The 22628-nt window shown below is 35.9% G+C and overlaps 1 protein-coding gene across 1 annotated transcript in view; it reads left to right on the forward strand.

The window, feature by feature from the left end:
* HCN1 (hyperpolarization activated cyclic nucleotide gated potassium channel 1) overlaps positions 1-19312 on the forward strand; it is a 174258-nt gene extending 154946 nt beyond the window's left edge. The window contains exons 5-8 of the mRNA XM_032214019.1: positions 708-854; positions 10281-10521; positions 15610-15774; positions 17716-19312. Of these exons, the coding sequence (XP_032069910.1) occupies positions 708-854; positions 10281-10521; positions 15610-15774; positions 17716-18554 (1392 nt within the window). The 3' untranslated portion in view covers positions 18555-19312. The remainder of the gene's footprint in view (positions 1-707; positions 855-10280; positions 10522-15609; positions 15775-17715) is intronic.
* Positions 19313-22628: the final 3316 nt, after the last annotated feature.

Below are 22628 nucleotides of genomic sequence, written 5' to 3' on the forward strand. Positions count from 1 at the left end.
ATAATTAACACATGGAATCCATTGCTACAGGAGGTAGTGATAGCCATTGGATGGCTTTAAAAGAGGATTGGATAAAGTCATGGAGGACAAGTTTATTATGTCTTGATTGAATGTCATCTCCATGGTAGGAACAGTGTGATTCACAAACACCAATTGCAACAAGTGGAGGAGACTGTGCCTACATCTCCCACTGGCTAGTACCTCGGAGGTATCTGGTTAGTCACTATTAGAAACAAAATGGTAGATTAACATGGAACTTGAGTTAATCCACTAAGGCTATTACGTGTCTTCCACATGTCTTCTTTCAAAAATATGCTTAGTAAACACACCCCCTCCCCATTACAGTGCTGTTTCTCATGGATCAACATGACAATCAAAAATATTTTTGATGTATAAAGAAAATAAAGATCATCACATTTTTTATTAGAAAAATAAACCTCAATCCATGGCTGGAAAAAATGTCATGATTGAGTTGAACTTTCATAAACTAGAAAGTAATAAAAGCAAAATAAATATATTTCTGGCACAGAGTGTTAGGAAAAATAATTTCCATTCACAATCCCAAGCACTCTGAATTTTAAAGCTATTATGCTTTCATTTTTCTTTCAATAACCATAATTTAAAAATATTAGTAATGCATTATATATGGTTCTTCATATTATTCTGTGACACTTTGCAGTAATTATTTGTATTTTTTTTCCTTTTAGTACAAACAAGTCGAACAGTACATGTCCTTTCACAAGCTACCTGCAGATATGCGTCAAAAAATCCATGATTATTATGAGCACCGTTACCAAGGCAAGATCTTTGATGAAGACAGCATTCTGAATGAACTCAATGACCCACTTCGGGAGGTAAGGAAATGGTGCTGATAGGAAAGAACATTTTTTCTCAATTTGAACTGTAAGAGAATTCAGAAAGTTCATCTTTTCTTAAGGTTTTTGTTTTATTTTTGTTTTGCAACTTTGAGCAGGTTTCTTGACAAGATTTTTAGAAGTAGATTACCACTGCCTTCTTTCTAATGCCATCCACTTGGCTGTGTGCTTAAGGCAGAACTAGAATTCAAGGATCCTCCTAGGTTTACAGCCTGGTGCCACTATTATATCAAACTACTTATAAACTTGGATGTAGATATATAAGACATGAGGAATGTCTTATATTGGATTCCTGCAATGTGATGGTTGAGCTAGAACTATGAATTCTTATTTCCAGATAAAATTGGACCTTTTATTTAAACAGATTCTAAAGTAACCAGGGATGATAACTCCATGATACCTGTGTGTGCACTTGTGCACACTCATGCACATTTGTCTTCAAGTCAGCTTTTGACTCCCAATGACTTCTTGTACAAATTACTAAAGTTTCTGGACAAGATTTGCCACTGTCTTTTTACTAGGAGCGAGAAAGAGTGACTGGCCCAAGGCCACATAGCAGAATCATAATTGCTTAGTTTCTAGTTTGATGACTTAATTACAATACCATAGTGCCTCACTTATATGCCTTAATTTTATTTTATTTTAAGCAGCTCCATAACAGAAGTGTTTAAATTACAACTCTCTGAGTACCATTCAAATTGTGCTCCAGTGTTATTTGCTGGAGATCGGTAAAGAAGACCATCATTGGAATGGTTCTGGTATTGTTGTCAGTTCCTTCATAAGCAAAAGCCAGCAGGACAGAATAAACCATTTACGGGAGCTACTTTATTGGCCCTGATAATTTTAGCATAGGTTAATCATCCACATCAATTCCGGAGTGAGCATATTTCTATCAGCCACCACCATCAATGGAGAAATATTTCTTTTAAAATATGTGCTAGTCATTCCCGAATCTAGGGAACGGTGTTCATCTCTGTTTCAAAGCCAAAGAGCCAGGGCTCTCCGAAGACAACTCAGTAGTCAGGTGGCTGGCATGACTAAATGCCAAAGGCACAGGAACGCTGTTACCTTCCCACCAAATGTGGTTCCTATTTTTTCTACTTGCATTTTTACATGCTTTCAAACTGCTAGATTGGCAGAAGCTGAGGCAAGTAACCGGAGCTCACTCTGTTACATGACACTAAGGATTCAAACTGTCGAACTGCCTACCTTTCTGATCGACAAGTTCAGCATCTTAGCCACTGAGCCACCACGTCCTTTTAAAATATTCAGCAGGTATTAAATCCAGCAACATCACCTACTTAGCCTAGCTGTGAATTTGCAAGTGTGAGATGAGTTGGGTGCTTCTTCTGTAGGAAGATTGCTATGGTCAATAAAATTATATGTTAAGCCACTGAATTGGAAAATCATTAGTGTAGCTCTAGTGTCCAAGAAGAAAATCTATAGTAAACCAGGCAATTTCAACCTTGTCATTTTATTTCTAGGTGACATGGTAGAAAGCACCTTAAAGGCTCAGCTTCATAATATAGAATGGAAAGCGTGCTTCTCATAAAAAGAGGTTCTGTCTTTGTATTTAGACTCACAGTCACCTAAGCAGTAGCCTGTGAAATCATTAAGTACAGAGTATAAAGTGAAACTAGGCCACCTTAACTCATCTAAGAACTGATGGACTGTGCAACTTGGACAAGTTCAGTTTTTCTCACTTGACTTGAATGATAAGGAAATTACGTTTTTGTTTGCAAGAATAATTTTCTATTAGCATTATTGAAATGCCATGCTCATTAATTTTAAACTTCTAATAAAAGTATGACAAATGTTACAACTTCCACAATTTTTAACCTTTTCAAACTCTGTTTTCTATTCATCAGATAATGAATTTTATTTCCCTTGCAGATGAGGGTGGGCAATTCAATTAATTAGAGTTGCACTTAGAAAAATGCCACTGAGCTAACAGTCACTGAAGAAAACATTAAAAAACAAACAAACATGAAAATGATGAAATGCTTTGCACAAAAAGGGGGCAGCTGGAAATATTAGCAAAAGAGTGAATATTATCATGCACCATTAATTATAGTTGGTCCCTGCAACTCTTTTGTTAATAGTGTTTTCAAGTGATCTAAATGTGTGTACTCAGTAAATTCATTCAGTTGGGCTTCATCAGATATTTCATTCAGTGGAGATGTCATTGCTATTTATGACTTTTGTAGAATTAAAAAGTATTGGGAGAAAAGAAAAAGGAAACTAACCATTGGAAATATCTTTGACGGAGCCAGTACTGATAGTTGAATTTGCTTGCTTAAAACTCTAGGAAGCATCTTAGATTTTCTGGGAGTTGCGTAGTATAGTAATCCCCCACCCCTGACCTATGGCCTAATATTGGGCCATGGCCTTTTTGCAACCAGGTTGCATGAGTCGCGGGCTGGTGTACACACATATGTGCACAGCTCAAGTTGCGTGAGAAGAGGTGGGCTGGCATGCATGCACATCAGAGGTGGGTTCCTACCAGTTTGGTTCAGCTGAGTAGGTAGTAACTTGGCTGGCCACGCCCACGAACCCACCCCTGATGCACATGCACAAACAGCACAACTTGCACAAGTCTGTGTGCACATGCACGTACAGACTAGCCCGCCACTCATGTGGCTAGTTCCCCTCTTCCCTCCCCTCTGCCAGGCTGCCAAAATGCAAAGGAGGAGGTATAGAGGAGGAGGAGGAAGAGGAGGAGGAGGAGGAGGAGGAGGAGGAGGAGGAGGAGGAGGAGGAGGAGGTGGTCTTTGAGCAGAATCCTCAACCGCACAAAATAATACCATAACAAAAAATAGATTAAAAAGAATTTTTTAATATGGTAAAGTATCAGAAGTTATTAAACACACAAGACATTATTGTATTCATCATTTCCATCATAAACATGAAACATTAGATATCTTAGCGATCTCAGAACCATAACAAACCAACTCAATCAAGCAGAGCTTTTGTTCTGCCATCACAACTCCTATTAGCTAAGCCACTGCTGGAAAAAGAGAGTTCTGCAGGGATGGACAGCTTTTAAATCAATCTGCATGATTTCTCAAATGTTCCTCAGCTACCATTTTTTATTCCAGATTTATTTATTTCATCAACTTGTTATAATGTATTGAATATATTGCAAATGCATTTCTTGCAGGTTTTCAGAAAGATGCAAACATAAGCATAAAAAATATGCATTGAGTATAATTCTATTTCCCCCGTACTTTTTAGAATTAGTGCTTGCAAACACATTCATTTCAGTAGCCTTCTTAGTAAAATCATCATAATTTCATTCGTCATAATAATGACCAGCCTTCCTTTTAATAATACACACATCCATTGTAAAGTAGGGAGCAACACGAATCAATCTGTAATAAGATTACAAATCCTGGCTGTAAGCATTTGGGTGAAGACTGAATGGCAGCTGGGACCTAGAGATCTCTGCGTCTTTGTTGCCATCTGTATTTTTGAAGCTGAAATTCAGTAGTTTGCATCATGTGAAATTGTTTAAACATGGTTAACTGGCCGTGTTCATGCAGCAACTTAGCTGTCAACCCTGGTTTATAAACTGCAGTGGCTGAGTGACCAACCACATGAAGCCACACCATCCCCCAATCTCCAGAATTGTATCTTAGTGTCATTATACATATCGGTATATATATATTTCTAATTATCTAAGCAAGTAACTAATTATCTAAGCAATTCTAATTATAAGCAAGTTACACAAAAATGCCATTCAGTTCAGGGATAAAATCAACTTACCTTTGCTACCAGTTTGAAATGCACAGAGCATCTAAAATGGGACATCAGGACCTCCAGGCAGGTGGGCGGAGTCTCCCACCGCCACTGCTTCCGGTTCGCCCAAACCAGATAGGACCTGCTGAATTGCACCACTGATTCAGTTAGGACTTAAAATGCAGATAAGGGAATAAAAACAAAAGTAGAGCTTGTGCTGGTGTGCGGTATAGTGTAGCTTTAATGTACCATTTCTGAGCCCATTTTACTGAACCTCTCCGCAGATTTGTGATTATAATTTATACAAGAGAAAGTGATACAAGGTTGAAGAATATGAGATATTTGGTCTCCTTGTCTGGGTATTTTATGTCACTGGGAGTTCCTTTTAGAGGAAAGCTAAGTCAACAGATGCTAGTAGTATATGGAGCTACTGCTCTGGATAGACACCAGTGTAGTATTTCCTAAGATGAAAAAAATAATAATGACAGATTGCATTGCATTGCATTGCATTGCTGCTTATAAAGAAGTGGGTGAAAAGGCAGGTTTTCTTCTAAACCCAATGAAGCTAACAATGCCCACAGTTTCTACTAGCTAGCATTCTACGTCTTCAAGCAAAAACAGATTTGTCACTGTAGTAAAGCAAAAATATTTGCTACACTAATTATTCAGAACAACTGAATCATTGTTCAGTATACACTTTTCCAGGCAAATTAAAAAGGGAAATCCCAGCATTCCTTTCTGACATGACCAAGAAAGGTAAAGACTTCCCTTGTCCAGTCATCTCTGACTGTAGGTGCTCATCTGTTTCTTAGCTGAGGGGGGCCAGCATTGTCAGATCTCTATGGTCATGTGGACAGCATGACTATACACTGAGGCACATGGAACACTGTTACCTTCCCGAAAAGGTACCTATTTACCTACTCGCATTTGCATGCTTTTGAACTGCTAGGTGAGCAGAGAGGAGCAAGTAGTGGAAACTCACCCCATTGCACAGTACTCAGATCTTGAACACGGCCTGTCAAATTTCCAGCTGACAAGCTCAGCAACTTTAACCACTGAGCCATCGCAATGCAAATCTTAAATTGCACGTTAGCAAAAATTGTCTTGTAAGAAACATTGATCTTTTCATTATTCACCATTGTATACCCTCCCCTACCTCTCCTATGTCTAAAGAATCATGTGTGGAGCAGAAATATATTGATCTTGAGTTCCGGAGCTACAGCAAAAGAGTTCTTTGACAGGACCTGCTTTAGAAAGGGCAAGGCCTCCACAGCTTGAGTTTCAGGCACCCTGTGACGATTGTCCAGTTAATCACTTGTTTTCAGCTGTCTTGGTGTTAGATTGGCTATTATTACATTTAAAAAGGGCAAAGGAACAATATTGTTGATTTTGAAAAACAAGAAGATGTCTTAGATATCGTTCAAGATTTAAGAAAGAATAAAAATAAATGCTGTTTTGCCTTGTGAAATCTCTGAAAATATCTAAGTGCAAATCTTTACTCAGTTTTGCTTCATGCTGCAGTGAAGCGTGAAATGACAACTGAATAAAACATGTAATCTAATGTTCATCTGATATAAAAACAGGTAAAAATTACAACATGAACACAGCTATTTATTAATCAGGTGTAGATGGTATTCATTAAAACAGCTCTAAAAGAAAAAAATGCAATAACACCAAAGACATACAACTTATGTAAAATTAAATCAATATTGGAAGGACAAGAAAGGATTGAAGTAGTAATTAAGCGCAGTTTAATTAAGAGAGCCAGTTGGTTAGGCACCAGGCTAGAAATCAGGAGACTGTAAGTTCTAGTACCATCTTAAGCATGGATGACCTTGGGCCAGTCACACACATTCCCCCCAACTCACCGCATAGGATTGTTGTTGTAGAGAAATAGGAGGAGGAAGGATTATTAGGTATGATCACTGCCTTGAGTTATTTATAAAAATAATAAAGATGAGATTAAAAAATAAACCAAAGTATTTGAAGCAACTGGTTAAGTTTAGTTTTAAAAAAAGATAACTGATGCTTTTCAAATGCCTGAAAGATCCCATGTAAAAGATATATATCAAGACCCGATATTTCAGTCTGGAGGGCAGGACTTGGAATAATAGATTTCAGCTAGACGAAGATAAGGTTCCAATTGAATGTTAGAAGAAACTTCCTAATAATAAGAGCAGTTGACAGTGGAATCAAATGCTCAGATAAGTCATGGTCTTCCCTTCATTGTAAGTGTTCCAATGGAAGCTAGATAGCCATCTTTCAGTAATACTTTAATTTGGATTCTGGCACTGAACAGATTGTTGGATTTCAAGACATGAATGGCCTCAATTCTGCAATCCTGTAGTCTCCATGTTTAAAGGAATGCCAGTCCCCTCCCTTGAAACTTACACAAAGGCTATGCTTTATCTTATTTAAAAGAAAAAAAAGCCTAAACTTTGTCCAGTAAAATAAGGTAGAAAGACTCCCAGGATTATTATAATATGAAATTTACAATTAGCCTGTCCAAATATTTGTTACAATTTTTGTGCCATCTATTTTTAACTAGAAATGTTAGCAACATTATTCACGTTTTCAAATAACAATGTTCAAAGGTGGTTTATCTCAGTTTAGGTTTCTTCGGGCAAAGCTGTTGCCTTATGAATCCTCCTTAGGGTCCTTTGCATGTCTTTTGTATCTTCCTTATGACCCTTTGATTTTTTTTTATTAACAGTCAACTAAGGAATTAGTCTTCATGTAACATCCAGATTAATTAGTTTAAGAAATAGGACTGGACTAATTACATCTGAAAGAGGCAGTTCGGTGTAGTGGTTAAAGTACCAGGCTAGAAAACAGAAGACTGAATTTGAGTCCCACCTTAGGCACCCAAGGCTACCCATTCTCTCCCCAACCTAGTAAAGAGGGTGAGATTAAACCACTTCTGAAGCTCTTGACAGGAAAACTGCATGGAGTAATGCTGATATGAAGGCGTGGACAGGCAAAAGGTTACATTTGATCTAGCAGGGCCTTTAAAAAAGAGCACTGGAACAAAGATTTGGGAACTTGAGTCCATCTATCAATTAGATTTAGCATCTCTGACAAAGGTATATTTTGTCAGGCACAAGCAATCGGAGCCTCACATGGACAGGCCTAAATAGATATTTTATTATTGATTGCCTATCGTACAAGAATCCCACCAGACTAACTGCCTTCTCTTGGGAAATGGAGACCTAAGAATATGATCTCAGACATTTCCTTCCGCACATGGATTCTAAGCTGGAATGTGTCTTTACTCTCTGAGGTGGATAGCTCTCCCCTTCAACTGGTATTCCGCCAGAACCTCAACATATAGCAATAGCACTTAGACTTATCTACTGCTTCATAGTGCTTTTTACAGCCCTCTCTAAGCAGTTTACAGAATCAGCATCTTGCCACCAAAATCTAGGTCCTCATTGTACCCACCTTGGAAGGATGGAAGGCTGAGTCAATATTGAGCCAGTTAGATTTGAACTGCCGAACTGTAGCTAGCAGCCAGCTGAAGTAGCCTGCAGTACTGCACTCTAACCACTGTGCCACCTTGGCTCTTCACTCATATTCAGTGAAGAGGACTACCACTTGCCTAACTTATTCATTTAGTCTTCTCTCAAAGCATCTGCACTACTCGTATTTGTTATTTTTTTTCTTAATGTTAAAAAAGAATTTGCCTTGATGCAAAATAAGCACATAATTCAGTATCTTGCCCTGGAGAGCAACAGGAAACATGTGTTAACATTCTCTGCAAAATATTTTCCTGGATTGGTTTAACATGTAGCATAATATTTTGCATTGCAAACGATACCTGCGCATTGTGTTGACATTTACTTCCTGCTCTAGACTGCATATGCAAAGTAGATCAATCCAACGCAAATTATAATTCTGTTGATATTTAAAAGCGAAATTCAGCAGGCAGAGCTAGAGTACAGACTGCAACCTTGAGAACTATGCACTACGGTAAAAGCTAACTTCTGAGAAAGAGGTTAATACCCTTTCCGAGCTATTATTTAAAGTTCAGCACTGATCTATTTTTAGACAGTAGTGTGAGAAGAGGTTGGCTGAAAATAGATACAGATCATGTCTCCTTGTAGAATATAGAACATTGAGACACTTCATTTTCAGAGAACATAATTGGTATTTAGGATATAACCACTGTGCTCTCAAACCTTTCCAAAAAAAAAGAGATTTCTACAAAAGACAAACATTTTGTGTGGGCCCTTACAATACAACAGCATATCAATGAGGTGGAATTTTGAAATGTAGTTTTTTCTAAACAAGTTTGGGAGCCATTGAATTGAAGTTTTCCCCTTAAATCCCTTACTGCTGTGCAATTTTAACAGATGGATTTAACAAGTGTATATGCAGTATATTTCAGCTATCTTACTTTCAACCTCAGAACTTAAGCACCGTGCTGGCTTGGAATTCTGAGAATTGAAATTCATGATATCCACAGCACAAGCTGGATATATTAGTCTAATGCCTCTAAGTAGGCACATTGTCTGTTAACCACTGGGCTATTGTTGTTTTTTAAGAGTCTATTTGGATAGAACATCTGTCTATTTGACCATGAACAGCTAAGTCCACACAATTTTCAGATAGTATCAGTGCTTTGATTTGGATAGAACATCTGTCTGTTTGACCATGAACTGCTAAGTCCACACAATCTTCAGATAGTATCAGTGCTTTGGACAACAACTTCCTCAGGTTCTCCATAAACCTCCCTACCAAGTCCAATGTTTGCTCAGTTCTTCTTCATATTATTATCTGAGCCACACATTTGAAGGGATAATTCCCAGTATGCTGCTCTCAGCAATTGCTTAAAGGCTTTCAAATCAAGAAGACTGAAATATATTAATTGCAGGAGTGATTGAGACATTTCTTTAAAATTCAGACCATTTTTGGCTATGACTCTGGAGTCTATTTCTCATAGAGATCATTTTTGAATCATCTTTTTTTTAAATAAAAACAAATAATTAAAGAAGAAAAGGGATTTTCCATGAAATATATGTCAAATTGCTAGCATGTAAATTAGCCAGATTTGTTTATGTTTCATCTGAATATTTTTTGAAGCCTCTTGATATTATATGTGTCCCCCTCTCACCAGAATATGTAGCTCGGGGGGGGGGGGCAGAATTCTTTAAGAACAGTGGTAAGTACAGGCAGAGATGGGTTGCTGTCAGTTCGGCCCAGATCAGCCAAACTGGTAGTAGCAGTGGTGGGAGGCTCCGCCCACCTGCCCAGACACTTCTGTGCATGCGCAGAAGCATTTCACGTGCATGGAAGTGCACCTGAATTGGTAGTAAAAAAATTAGCAACCCACATCTGAGTACAGGTCTTGTGAAAATTTCCTGATCTTGGAGCTGTTACTGTGGTAAAAATTTGGCACATGACAAGTATATTTAAGTACTATTTCTTTTACTTCGGTTTAGAATTAGTATTTCAATAAATATTCCCATTAAATAAATAACATTGATCTATAACTTAAATACATATTGCTTGTTACCAAATAAAAATACTAAGAGTTTCTAAGGCAATTGTCTTCCCCATTTTCCCCAAGGTCATCCACATCCACGAGTAGGGTAATATTTCATTTCTATCTTCCCTAGATTCTACCAAGGAGCCTTTGTCAGACCAAATCTCTTTTTTCCATTTTAGGAGATTGTCAACTTTAACTGTCGTAAACTTGTTGCCACCATGCCTCTGTTCGCCAATGCTGACCCGAATTTTGTAACAGCCATGCTAAGCAAGTTGCGCTTTGAAGTGTTTCAACCTGGAGATTACATTATCCGAGAAGGGGCTGTGGGGAAGAAGATGTATTTCATTCAACATGGGGTCGCTGGTGTTATCACTAAATCCAGTAAAGAGATGAAGTTGACTGATGGCTCCTACTTTGGAGGTGAGTACAATGGAAGTTGTGGGTTGGTAAAGATGCAGAGACTGAATGTAGGTTTATTGAATATGAATTGCTTTATAAAGACTATGAAGGTACTATGAGATGTCTATTTGGCATTATTTCTTTTTCTTTTACTACAGAGCCCAGTGATAACAGCATACAGTAATTAAAAAAAATTATCCTAAGCAGTTTTTCTGGGAGTCTTTGATATACTGTTTTGATGACCAGGAATATGTCATAATCTGTCACACAGCTCCCATTCATGTCCATGTTGTCTTGACTCCTATTCAGTTGCTTTCCTAGAACCAGTAATCTAACATGTATATTCTTTGATTTCCCATCAGTTGAAAACTCATAGCTGAACATATAACTAATGCCATTAAAAAGCATATGGATGCAGACCTATATGTGTATACAATATTTTTTTTAACTGACATGGTTGTCCCAAAGATGCTTCTTCAAGAGGCCTTTCTGTTTTTTTCTTTGAAGACATTTTGCTTCTTATCCAGGAAGCTTCTTCAGGTCTGGCTGGATGGTGGAGAATGGAAGGACTTATACTCCTTGCAGACAGCTGGTCATTTGCATTCATTAAGGCCACTTGGAGGTTTATCTGTGTCCTATCAGGTGGCATTAATGACTTGCTTAGAGAATGCAAATGACCAGCTGTCTGCAAGGAGTATAAATCCTTCCATTATCCACTATTCAGCCAGATCTGAAGAAGCTTCTTGGATGAGAAGCAAAACATCTTCAAAGAAAAACCAGAAAGTCCAGTAGCTTCTTAAAAAGAAACTTTGGGACAACCATGACTGGGTGACTGAGAATCTCCATATAAAATGGCATGGTTATCTCTGTTGTATTAAGCCTGTAATGGCTACATATTTCTTCATGGTTTTCAACATTATCTCATGCACTGCAGAGGAATCTGTACTTCCACAGCCATATTTCCTTATATCCAATTGCCTAATTTAACCCTGGATATGATACAAGAGTGAGCACACTTCTCCTCCAACTAAAAAGAAATTTATCAGCAATTCACAGAATCTTTCAAAGTGGATGATGCAATATTTTTGCTTGTCAAACAAAATTCAAGTGAGTCATTTCACTAACAATTGCTTCAGTTAGTGGAACAAGAAACTGCAATTCCATTTCTCCTGTAGATGTTCAATATCTCTGAGAAGTTATAGGACCTTCAGGATTAGAGTAGATTACAGTAATGGGCACTTGTACAAGGAAAATGGTGATAAAAACACCATGGAAGCACATATTGATCCCTCTCATGCTTATACTTTATCAGAGCCATTTACTTCCTGCTAGTTTGAATTCCTGATATTTGTATTTGAAGGTATCCTCTTGTGTTTATTTACTAAAAGATATGTAATTTTAAACACATTAATTTGGGACTCTGTAATATAGGTATTTTTATAGGCAAACAAGCAATCTGTTCTATTTTCACAAACACAGAATACAGCCTGCTTCGAATACAGCCTGCAATTCTTCTATGACATTTCCTGCTGTTTCATTTACAGGTATAAGACATGCAGTCACCTGACCATTTTTTTACAGCAGAAAACATCCTTGAAGGATGGAGGTTTAAAAAGGGAAATAGAACTGTTTTTTTCTGTCGGTTCATTATCTCTCACACATACACACAGACCTCTGTGTATTTTTTCCGACCAAGTAAAGAATAGCTGAAGGTGGCATGTATGTTTCATGGATAATTTGAGCAGTCAAATTGATTTGAAAAATGGATCCAGTTTGTTTCAAACATTTTAATCAGTTCAGAAGATTTATTTGACTCAGTCCAAACTTCCAAATAAATTTACTCAAGTAAATTAAATCAAGTTAGACCTGATTCAATCTGCAGTACTTTGGGCTATTAAAATGTAAGTAAACAAGCATAATAACATATGAAATCAGTCTGATTTCATATGTTACCTTAGGCAACAAGTCATTAGAAGTAATGATCAACAATATTAATCACAACCTCAATTCATTTGATAAGGTGCTTAATCAAAAAAGTAAAGAAAATAAAAAGCAGTAAAGTGACAGAATGTTATTAACGTTTCACAAGGATTTTTCTAATATTTTAAAATAACAAATGTTACACATGGACGTTTAGATGATTGAGTGGTTTCTACTCTTAAGTTGGTAGAAGGAAAGTGATTAAACCTTTGACAACTCAGTAACCAGGGGATTTGGTTTTAATCTCTTCCCTTTTGTCAAAACTGCCTGGAACCAGCCACAGAACCATCAGAATATTCTACTCTCCATTCCCAATCTCTACATTCAGGCAATAAAGAATAGCGTGATTGTTGGTATAGAAAGCCCTCAAGAAATCAAGGGAACAAGGATACTCACAGTACTCCAAACCCAGGTTTCCTAGAAGTCATCAGTTGCAATCAATGTAATCTCCATTCAAAAATGGAACATGAAATCTGACTGAAAAAACATCCAAGTATGGTGCTTCCTGTAGAAGCTACAACCTAGCTTCATTAACTTTTTACAAAAATTGAATGATGAAGAGTAGACAATTTTTATCCAGAACTGTAATAAAAAACATGTGATATGTATCCAATGGTCAAGCAGTTCTTCAATATTTTTATAGGCTTATTAGTTTGTAATTTAGAATACTCCTTTAGAATTTGTACTGAAATACCTGCCATTTATTATTAGAAACATAATTAAAGAGAAATCAAGTCCAGCTAGCTATCTTACTTTAAAAATATATGAGATTAAGCTTTTAAAGCAATGAAAAGTTAAACGTTTAAATGGAGGCAAAAGGGGTACACTTAGAACAGTGTTTCTCAACCTTGGTGACTTTAAGTCCTGTGGACTTCAACTCCCAGAATTCCCCAACTCCCAGAATTCCCAGTTGAAGTCCACAGGACTTAAAGTCACCAAGGTTGAGAAACACTGACTTAGAATGTTGCTACTTGCTCCTAAAATTATTTCAACTTCCATTTTCCATTCAAAGTGGAGAAATGAAATTTTATTACTTTGGAGGCTTGATGCCAGTTATCAGTAGATCAGGGAAATGCAAATCTGCCAAGGCTCAGAAGCTTTGGCAGATCATTGCCTTGAAATGACTTCATGTTTCTTCGCTGAACATTTATTTTCCATTTTTAATCAAATATTGATGTGACATTGCATGATAACTAATTATATCGTGAGGTGTAGTTTTATGTGGACAATTATCTGGCAACAATTGGATCAGTGTTGCATTGCCAGCTAGGCATTATGTTGCTCCAAGAGTGAACATTTTTTTTATTTCAGCTTAGAAAAGCAACAGGAATTGGGAATGAAGGAGGAATTCTCATACCTGGATCAGATTAGTATGTGAAATTTTACTCCACTTTATGGAGCAAATTCAATTAAGTATGCTTACATAGAGTGGAACCAATCTCAAAACAGTTTTAGAGAGATATAATGTGTAATTATTTATCAGGTAAGACTTCTGGTGCCAAGGACAACTTATCATCTTATTACCTTATATTGGGGAAGCACAATAAGCAGCAAATATGCTACAACTTGTGATTTTTATCTGTCAAAAGGGGAAATTATTAAGTTCATGGGAAATAATCATATCAAAGATGTATTCAACTTAAAGATGCAGTCAGTTAAATTATAACAAATTTAAGATTTGTTTAGAATCTGACCCTAATATTTCCAATCTCATCTGAAAATGATATAGGCACCTTAGAATGTAAAGCATTTTTTAGTGTAATGGCCCCTTACATTATCCTTACACCAGTGGTGGGATTCAAAAATTTTTACTACCAGTTCTGTGGGCCTGGCTTTATGAGTGTGGCATAGTTTGGTGGGCATGGCAGGGGAAGGATACTGTAAAATCTCCATTCCCTGCAGGGGAAGGTTACTGAAAAATCCCCATTCCCTCCTGATCAGCTGAGACTCGGGAGGGAGAAAATAGATAGGGGCAGGGCCAGTTACATAAAATCATACAATTCTGTGAAGTGTTCTAGAATTTGAATTTTTCTGGGTGTTGAATTATTTACTTGGACAGAGCTTGTATGTTTCCTGGGTTCTCACTTCAGAAAATTTTCATTTGTGAATTATAGAAAACTGCAGATATGTAAGTCTTCTTATTGAATCTTCTCACACATGAATAGTTTAATGACTGCACATGATTATTTGCTTTCCAAATGCTACATCTCATAATTTCCATCTATTTTAAGAGAGGCACCAATCAAGTCTGTTCCGTTTAACTTTATCTCCTAAGTCTATTTTGTGAAGCTTGGCTTACAATGTTTTAGTATTTCTGGAGTGACTTTAGATTGGTGGCTCTCATTACAACGATAATTAGTCTTCCTTTAAAAAATCATAAAGGGAATAATTTTTTCAGAAAGACCAAGTAATTATGGAAATCTCTAGATATGAATGCTATTGATGCATAATTATAAACAGAATGTAGCTATATCTTTTTATCTTTTAGTTGAGTTTCAAGGGGGAAAAAGAAGTTACACAGTAAAATCATGCCAATGTCCACCCCCTTGTTATTGGCTTTTATGTCTGGTTATTGAAGGTCCTAAAAATAGGCTTCTATAAAGGCTGACCCTTTTAAAGGGATCACAGAGCTATATTCTACTGTAAGAATTAAAAAAAAACTTGAGAGACTCTAAGCTTTATAATAAGAGAGTGATACAATTTCTGAATTTTGGTAATCCAGTTTCCAGAACATGTCTATAATCTTTCCATTTACTAGAAACATGCTTTATCATTTTACTTTCTTACAAATAAAGATTTGATGAAAAAAACCTGTTGGGTATTAGCTAGGCACATTTCTTTAAAAGTGCCTGAATTTTCTTCTCTCTCAAAGATTGAACAATTATTTTATTCTTATGGCACAAGAATATCCCTGAGCTCTTGCTCTGGAATACATTATCTGGAACCTTAAAAAATGTTGAAGAGGTTTGCTCATTTCCTTCTATCATCCAAGTTTTAATTCCAACACTCCCAGGAATCCTGGGCTGACACTGAGTAGACTGGCAAATAATTTTTTTTAAACTGGATTTGAATTTGTTCTGACATATTTCCTCTGTCTTCCTTCCTGTATGTCCTTTTTACCTCTTGCAGAGATCTGCCTTTTGACTAAGGGCCGTCGCACTGCTAGCGTGAGAGCAGACACATATTGCCGCCTATATTCTCTCTCTGTGGACAACTTCAATGAAGTTTTGGAAGAATATCCAATGATGAGGCGAGCGTTTGAAACAGTGGCCATTGACAGATTAGACAGGATAGGTAAGTATTCAATTTTCATGAAGCTATTTTTTCTCTTTAAGGTGAAGAAACTTAATAGGCCTTAGTTTTCCATTTTGATTTGTTTGAATGATTGGGTATAAATAACTATATTTGAGATGATGATGATTATCATCATCATAACCATCACTATCACCATCATCATAATGTTGTTGTGTTCTTTTGGACATCATGTCTATGTAGATTAAGGTAGGGGAGAGAAAGGTAAGGATGCCTATTAATGAAACTTAACTCCTGATGACTATATGAGGACATTCATACAATTTTCTTGACCATAGAAGAGAAGAGATTTCCCATTGTTGTCTTGGCACTTTTTGATATCTCAGTCTAAGTTATGGTTCTAGAACTCTTAGTGGTCTTTTATCCAAGTATTACTCAGGGCCAATCCACATAAGGAAATATGTATATTTATCTATCTTATGAGGAAGCATATATACAAATTCCTGTTCCAATGTCTAATAAAGTTAAACTTTCCTATGTCCATGCAAAATGGAATCCCAACAAAACAGGCAGGATCTAGTACATAGTTTCAAATCTTCATTTCACGATCCCTTATCAAACCAGTTGACCAAGTTTACATAAATGTATCCTTTCTAAATATTTCCAGCTCTGTACTATTATAGAGCAATAGTCCTTATTTAATTATTTCAAGGTTAGGGATTGCCACTAATTCATATAAGTATATGAAATTATGTTCAATTGTTATGCCTGTGGCTTTGCAGAAAATATTAATTACAAGAAATAATTCAGTTATTATTGAAGTGGAACATTTATTTTGGGCAGTGGATTAAATATATAACACAGTCCTGTAACTTCGCCTTAATACTAGCGAAATTATAGTTAGGTGTTACATAATATGTTCTATTTTCATGTTATTCACATACATTTAGAAAGATTATCCTCTCAATCTGTTGGTCATTCATTACCAGTGTTGAATAGCTGCTTTCAAGAAACATGTTGAATGGGCACATGCATTCATAACCTACTTAACCTGTTATCATTTGAGAAATTAGGATAGCTTGACAAAAAAAGTCTATAAAATCTAGTTATTCCATTTATATGCCTTTTGGTAACATGCCATTATTGGCTTGTAGAGTATATTGGATACTAACTAACAAACAGACAAGCATGCACATCCAATTATGTGAATAGGTGGCAATATAAATTTTCTAATAAATAAAGTACAAATGTAAAATTTCCAAGTATTTCTTCACATTGGTCTTTATTAATTAATTATGAAAGAGTCTCCTTAAAGTTCATTGGGTTCAACCAAATTATCCCAGAGGGTACATGCAATATTTTTCTGCATATTGCACACAAATCAACATTGTCAACATACAAAAAATGTGTATGTAGCTCTTATGACTTAGAGCAAGGCCATTCAGTGATACAATTAAAATATTCTTATGGATATGATGTTTTCCCCACAACTATGACTTCTTCCCCTTAAAACGTCCATGCAGTTGCGTGGCTAATACATTTAAGTAAAAACTTTTTTTAAAAAACGAATTAATTGAAGCTAAAGAAAAGACAAAGGGATTGACAAATTTCCTTCTAGTCTTGATAACTAAATAAAACTCTTTTGTCACTGAACACTGTTAGATCCATAAGTAGAACAGCCTACATGGCTAGATGCTATGCTTTGTTGAGTTACATTGGTGGCCAGTGTGGGAAACAAGATCCTGGGTGAACCTTTTTCAAGCCAGGCGGACTTTTCAGTATGTGTTCTTGAAAATGAACTTTATATGGAGAATAGAGCCAGAACTGAATTATTGCTTCTCTTTTGTTCTTATAACCATTACAAATGATCATTACCATGATGCAAAGATGCATTTTAGAGATAGAGAAGCAGAAATGTATTCCTATGCTGAATAGCTGCTAACTTGCGTGGTGTGTTATGTCAATCTCACTCTTTCCCTAAAGGAAAGAAGAATTCAATTCTACTCCAGAAATTCCAAAAAGACCTCAATACTGGTGTTTTCAACAATCAGGAGAGTGAAATTTTGAAACAGATCGTGAAGTATGACCGAGAGATGGTACAGACTGTTGGGACAGCAAATTATTCGCAGACACCCGCTTTGAATTCAAGCCCTTCAGCTACCACTTCATCAATGCAAATGAGGACACAGACAACACCTGTCTATGCTGTGACCAATCTCTCCCATGGGAGCTTGAATTCATCAACACCGAGCACACAGACACCTCAACAGGGTGTAGTTTTCTCACCATGCTCCTACCCTTCTGCGGTCTGTAGTCCTTCAGTACAGAGTCCTTTAGCTGGCCGAACTTTTCAGTATGCAACTCCTACTGCTTCACAGTTGTCACTGCTACAGCAGCAGCAGCAGCTGCAACCACCACAGCAGCTGCAACAACCGCAGCAGCTGCAACAACCACAGCAGCTACAGCAAATGCCCAGTGGGTCACAGAAGAGCGACATCCATAAGAGTACACAAACTCTTCACAATACTAGCCTGACAAGAGAAGTACGGCCCCTGTCAGCCTCACAGCCTTCTTTGCCCCATGAGGTCTCTACTATAATTACAAGACCACATCCAACAGTAGGAGAATCTTTAGCTTCCATTCCACAGCCAGTGTCTGCTCTTCAAAGCACAGGAATCCAGGGTGGCAGTAAAGGCACAGTCCCCCAGAGAGTGTCCCTCTTCCGACAGATGTCTTCAGGAGCAATTCCACCAACACGAGGACCGATGCCATCTACAGCTGGACCACAAAAAGATACTTCCACAGTCTTAAACCCTGACTAGAGGGAGATAAACCACGGTTTGCTTCAAATCTATGATTCATGTGGCCTGAATAAAGCAGAAGCAGTGAAACAGACTGAAGTTATTCGAGGACACTTGTTAGAACTTAATTTTGCATAGTTCCCAGCGGTCTACAAAAGAAAAAGAAAATTGTAGACAAACTTAACCCACAAAATTGAATGTACAATGTAAAGACAGATAGTCAGAAGGAAAAAAAGAGAGAGAAATCCAAATGGCGCCTCTTGTCTTTGTTTCTTATAAACAATTCAGTCTAAAAACAGTTGTAATATTTATTTTTAACTTAGTTAAAAATATAAAGTTTCCCGATTTGAATCTATATTTTTTAAGAAATGACAGTATTATGAATTCCAGGAACTAAGCCAGAAAATAAGAACAGCTTCTCAGAATACATGCTAGCTTGGAATAGCGCCTCTAAAACAGTGATTTTTAACCTTTCTTAGTCAACTATAATTGAGTTGTAATTCCTATTTTAGACGTACAGATTATTTTTTTGGTGCTTTTATGTTAAGGCTTAGATTGAAGGGTCAATGAAATTTTTACTGTCTACAAAAAGTAGTAAGAACAGTAAATAGTGAAGACTCACTCATCTTGTTGTAAATAACTTTTTAGACCCAAGTAATAATAACAAAAAAAATAGCTCCTGTGTGTTGTATCATTGCAAAGTATTTGTTTAGAAATTTAGTTTCAGCTACTCATGCCAAAATGTAAACATTTAAACATTTTTACAAGATATAAAATACAATATAATTGTAATGCAATGGCTTGCATTCTAAAATGCTACTTTTACATGCAGTGTTTTTATGCAGATTTGTATGTTTGATCCTGCTATGTGTATTTCAGCAATGCTATTATATTTTCTTCTTTGTCCTGGACAATGTAAGAAATATTCCATGCATGTTCTGACATAATAGATGGGGAAAGAGGGGAACAGAAAAATAACCAAGAGATGAACCAGAAATATCCTGTGCCCTCAAAAGCAACTAAAAGATTCAGTTAGCAATATTAGAAGAAGTGGAGAAAAGGAATATTGATAAATGTGAATGTACGGTTTTTACAATTCATTTCCTTTTATGCTGATTTTGAATCTAGAGTTAAAGATTAGAAGTATTTTATTTCAATGATTGAATGAATGTTTTAACAATGCTTCAGTTAGTCTTTCATATGTGTACTGTGTCCTCACTGTAACTCTATAGTTGATTGTAGCAATCTTTTTTTTTAAAGAAGTATATTATAGCATCCTGTTTGTTAGAAAGCACACATTCCAGTATATAGTGTAATAATTTGGACAACATACTCTATTACACCAGGTAGCATTGAAAATAGAAATGATATTTTTCTTTCTTTTTGACTTCTAATGTCTACACAAAAGAAAGGGAGATCGTAATTGAATGTGGATTTTTTTGTAAATCTTTTCTTTCAATTGCTTTATCATGTCATCTTATGACTTCAGATACCTCCTAAAGGAATATTTTTCAAATGCTTAATGTACTGATTTAGGGCCATTCATTCATGGCCTACCATGTTGCCAGTGCTCTTAGGGGCATGTTGTCATCATGGAACATATCTATATGACATTTTCCCTTAGTCATTGGATTGAAATTGTAATTTGGGTTGGGTTTTTTTTTCCTTTTGACACTCCTGTGTCAAAGTTTACTCTTTCCCATAGTCAGAACTAGTAACTGCCAAGGAATTTCAAAGTTAGGTTGAGAGAGACATAAAAGTCAACTGAAGCCAATTTGAAGGCATTAATGGGAACCGCTATTGAAGCAGGAGAATGGTCATGTAGCTATTGGTAATATATAAACCATAGATTATCTCAGACCCTTTCCAGCAATGTACTGATTTTCTCTAATCCACAATGTAGCACTACTTTAATATGTAATGTCTTCAATAGAGTACCTTTTGAGCCTAACATCTCATGATACAGTAGTTCACTGTTTTTTTAAGGCACTTCTTCCCTACTTTGGATTTTGTCCTGCAGCTGAAACCCAGAACAAACTGCTGCCTGTTAACATTTTTCCCTCCAATGTTATTGTAAAAGAGGATGTGAATTAGGCATGATTATTAGTGAAAAGTACATATTATTTTAATGAATTCCACTTCCCAACCCCAAATTAAGTAAATGTGGTCATTTATTCCATGAATATGATGCTGCCGACAGTTAAAATAGAATGGTGATGAATCCCATGTAAGGGATATAATATTTAAAGTATTCTAGGTAAACAGCAAATCCATTTATTTTTAGTACACCAAATACCTGACTATATATTAATACTGATGACAATTTTATCCAAACAATGATGATCTTATCCTGGTCTTTAAAACTGTTCACAGTTTACATTTTGATAGGAGTATAATGGAGTTGGTAGTGAATTATTTTTATACATAAGTTTATTTTATTTTACGTACTATACAAAAACGTAACATACATGATCTTTCAGTAATACCATAAAAAAACTTTTAATGACTTTCTATTAGAATGGGCAAAATCTAAGATTTGTAAGTTAATTAAAATGTTACAGGGTATAAAACTGAAATTATGTATATAAGAATGTGTGTGTGTATTTATACATATATAAATATATATACATATACGTATACGTATACATATATGTATACAAAACAATCCACTCATTTCTGTAATATAAAGACTATGCATTGCTATTTTGAGAATTGACCTATTTTTCTCTGAATATAAATAAGCCCTGAAATATGGAACCTTACATCTGTATAGGTTGAAATGTATTTACAATAATGTTGGATTATGTTGCTGCTGAAAAAAACAACAATACATCAAACTGATTCTTACAATAATTGCACAATCAGGGATAAGTTAAACTTTTTTTCTTTTGTCTTTGCTCAAAGCCATAAATATATATATAAATAAATATATATATGGTTATTAGTAAATTTAACAAAAATATAAAACAATAAAATGTGAATATTTTATTTCATTTGTAATGTTTTTATCCCAATGTAGCATATTATTTTCATGTGAACCTGGATATTTTCTGATCCAAATACCATGTGACTGAATGTTCTGCCTTGATCCATCCTTTCCTCTTGGAAGTACATGATAGTTGATGATCTTAATCGGATAAACCGAGGTTCATTTCTTGAATTTCATCCAAGAAATAGATTGGTAGTTTTGATTAAAATGTAACTCATGCTTGTATGCATAAGTGACAAAATGCTTTCTCATCTCCATATGCAAGAAAGATGAAAAAAACACAAGGTGTGGTAGCACATTAACATTTAATAATTATCTATTCAGATAAGTTTCATTAAAAAGAGGGTACTGTTATGAGAGACTAACAAGGTGGAAATCAGAGGATTTAGCATTTCTATTCTGAGACAATGATATCTCTGAGCAAAGAAAGTCTTAAGTATTGAAAAATATACCGTAAGCTTCGACTTGCAAAATAAGTATTCAATCAATTTGTTGCAACTTGTTTGTTTTGAGAAGAACAAACAATAACTTTGTGAGATAGATATTCTGGTCCTTCTTACCAACCTTCCAGTTTTATTGAAACCATCTACTGTGTGTCAATAGATTTCCAGTATTTTTATGCTGTGTAGAAGTGTCCTTCCACAGTTTCTCAATGGAATATTTAGAAATTTAGGTTACTTTATTTTATTATGTGGTTAAGCCAGAATTAAGCACACCTCCTTAATCCATGAATAATATGCTACAGATTTGGCTCTCCAGGTTTCTTGAAATAACTGATTCATGACATTGTGACAGCGCATTTGAAATGTGGATAGTGACTCAACTGGTATTAGAAAAAAAGTAATTCTTTTAGATGCTAAGTTAGAAGCTAGTTCAACACAATAATGATCCTTTTTTAAATTCAGAAGTAGGAAGCTAGTTCAACCCAATTTTGACTGGCCTTAAAAATGTGCTTCCTAATACATAAATTCAAATGGGGCAGAATTGTCATGATGATATTTTGTCTGCCATCTTCTTAATTTTGATAGAAGCCAACTACACAATCCACAGGGACCACTATTAGAACAGCGTAGTTTAAGTTATATATAAAGAGCAAAACACTTGAG

The sequence above is a fragment of the Thamnophis elegans genome, chromosome 3 (genome assembly GCF_009769535.1).
Source record: "Thamnophis elegans isolate rThaEle1 chromosome 3, rThaEle1.pri, whole genome shotgun sequence".
NCBI lineage: Eukaryota > Metazoa > Chordata > Lepidosauria > Squamata > Colubridae > Thamnophis > Thamnophis elegans.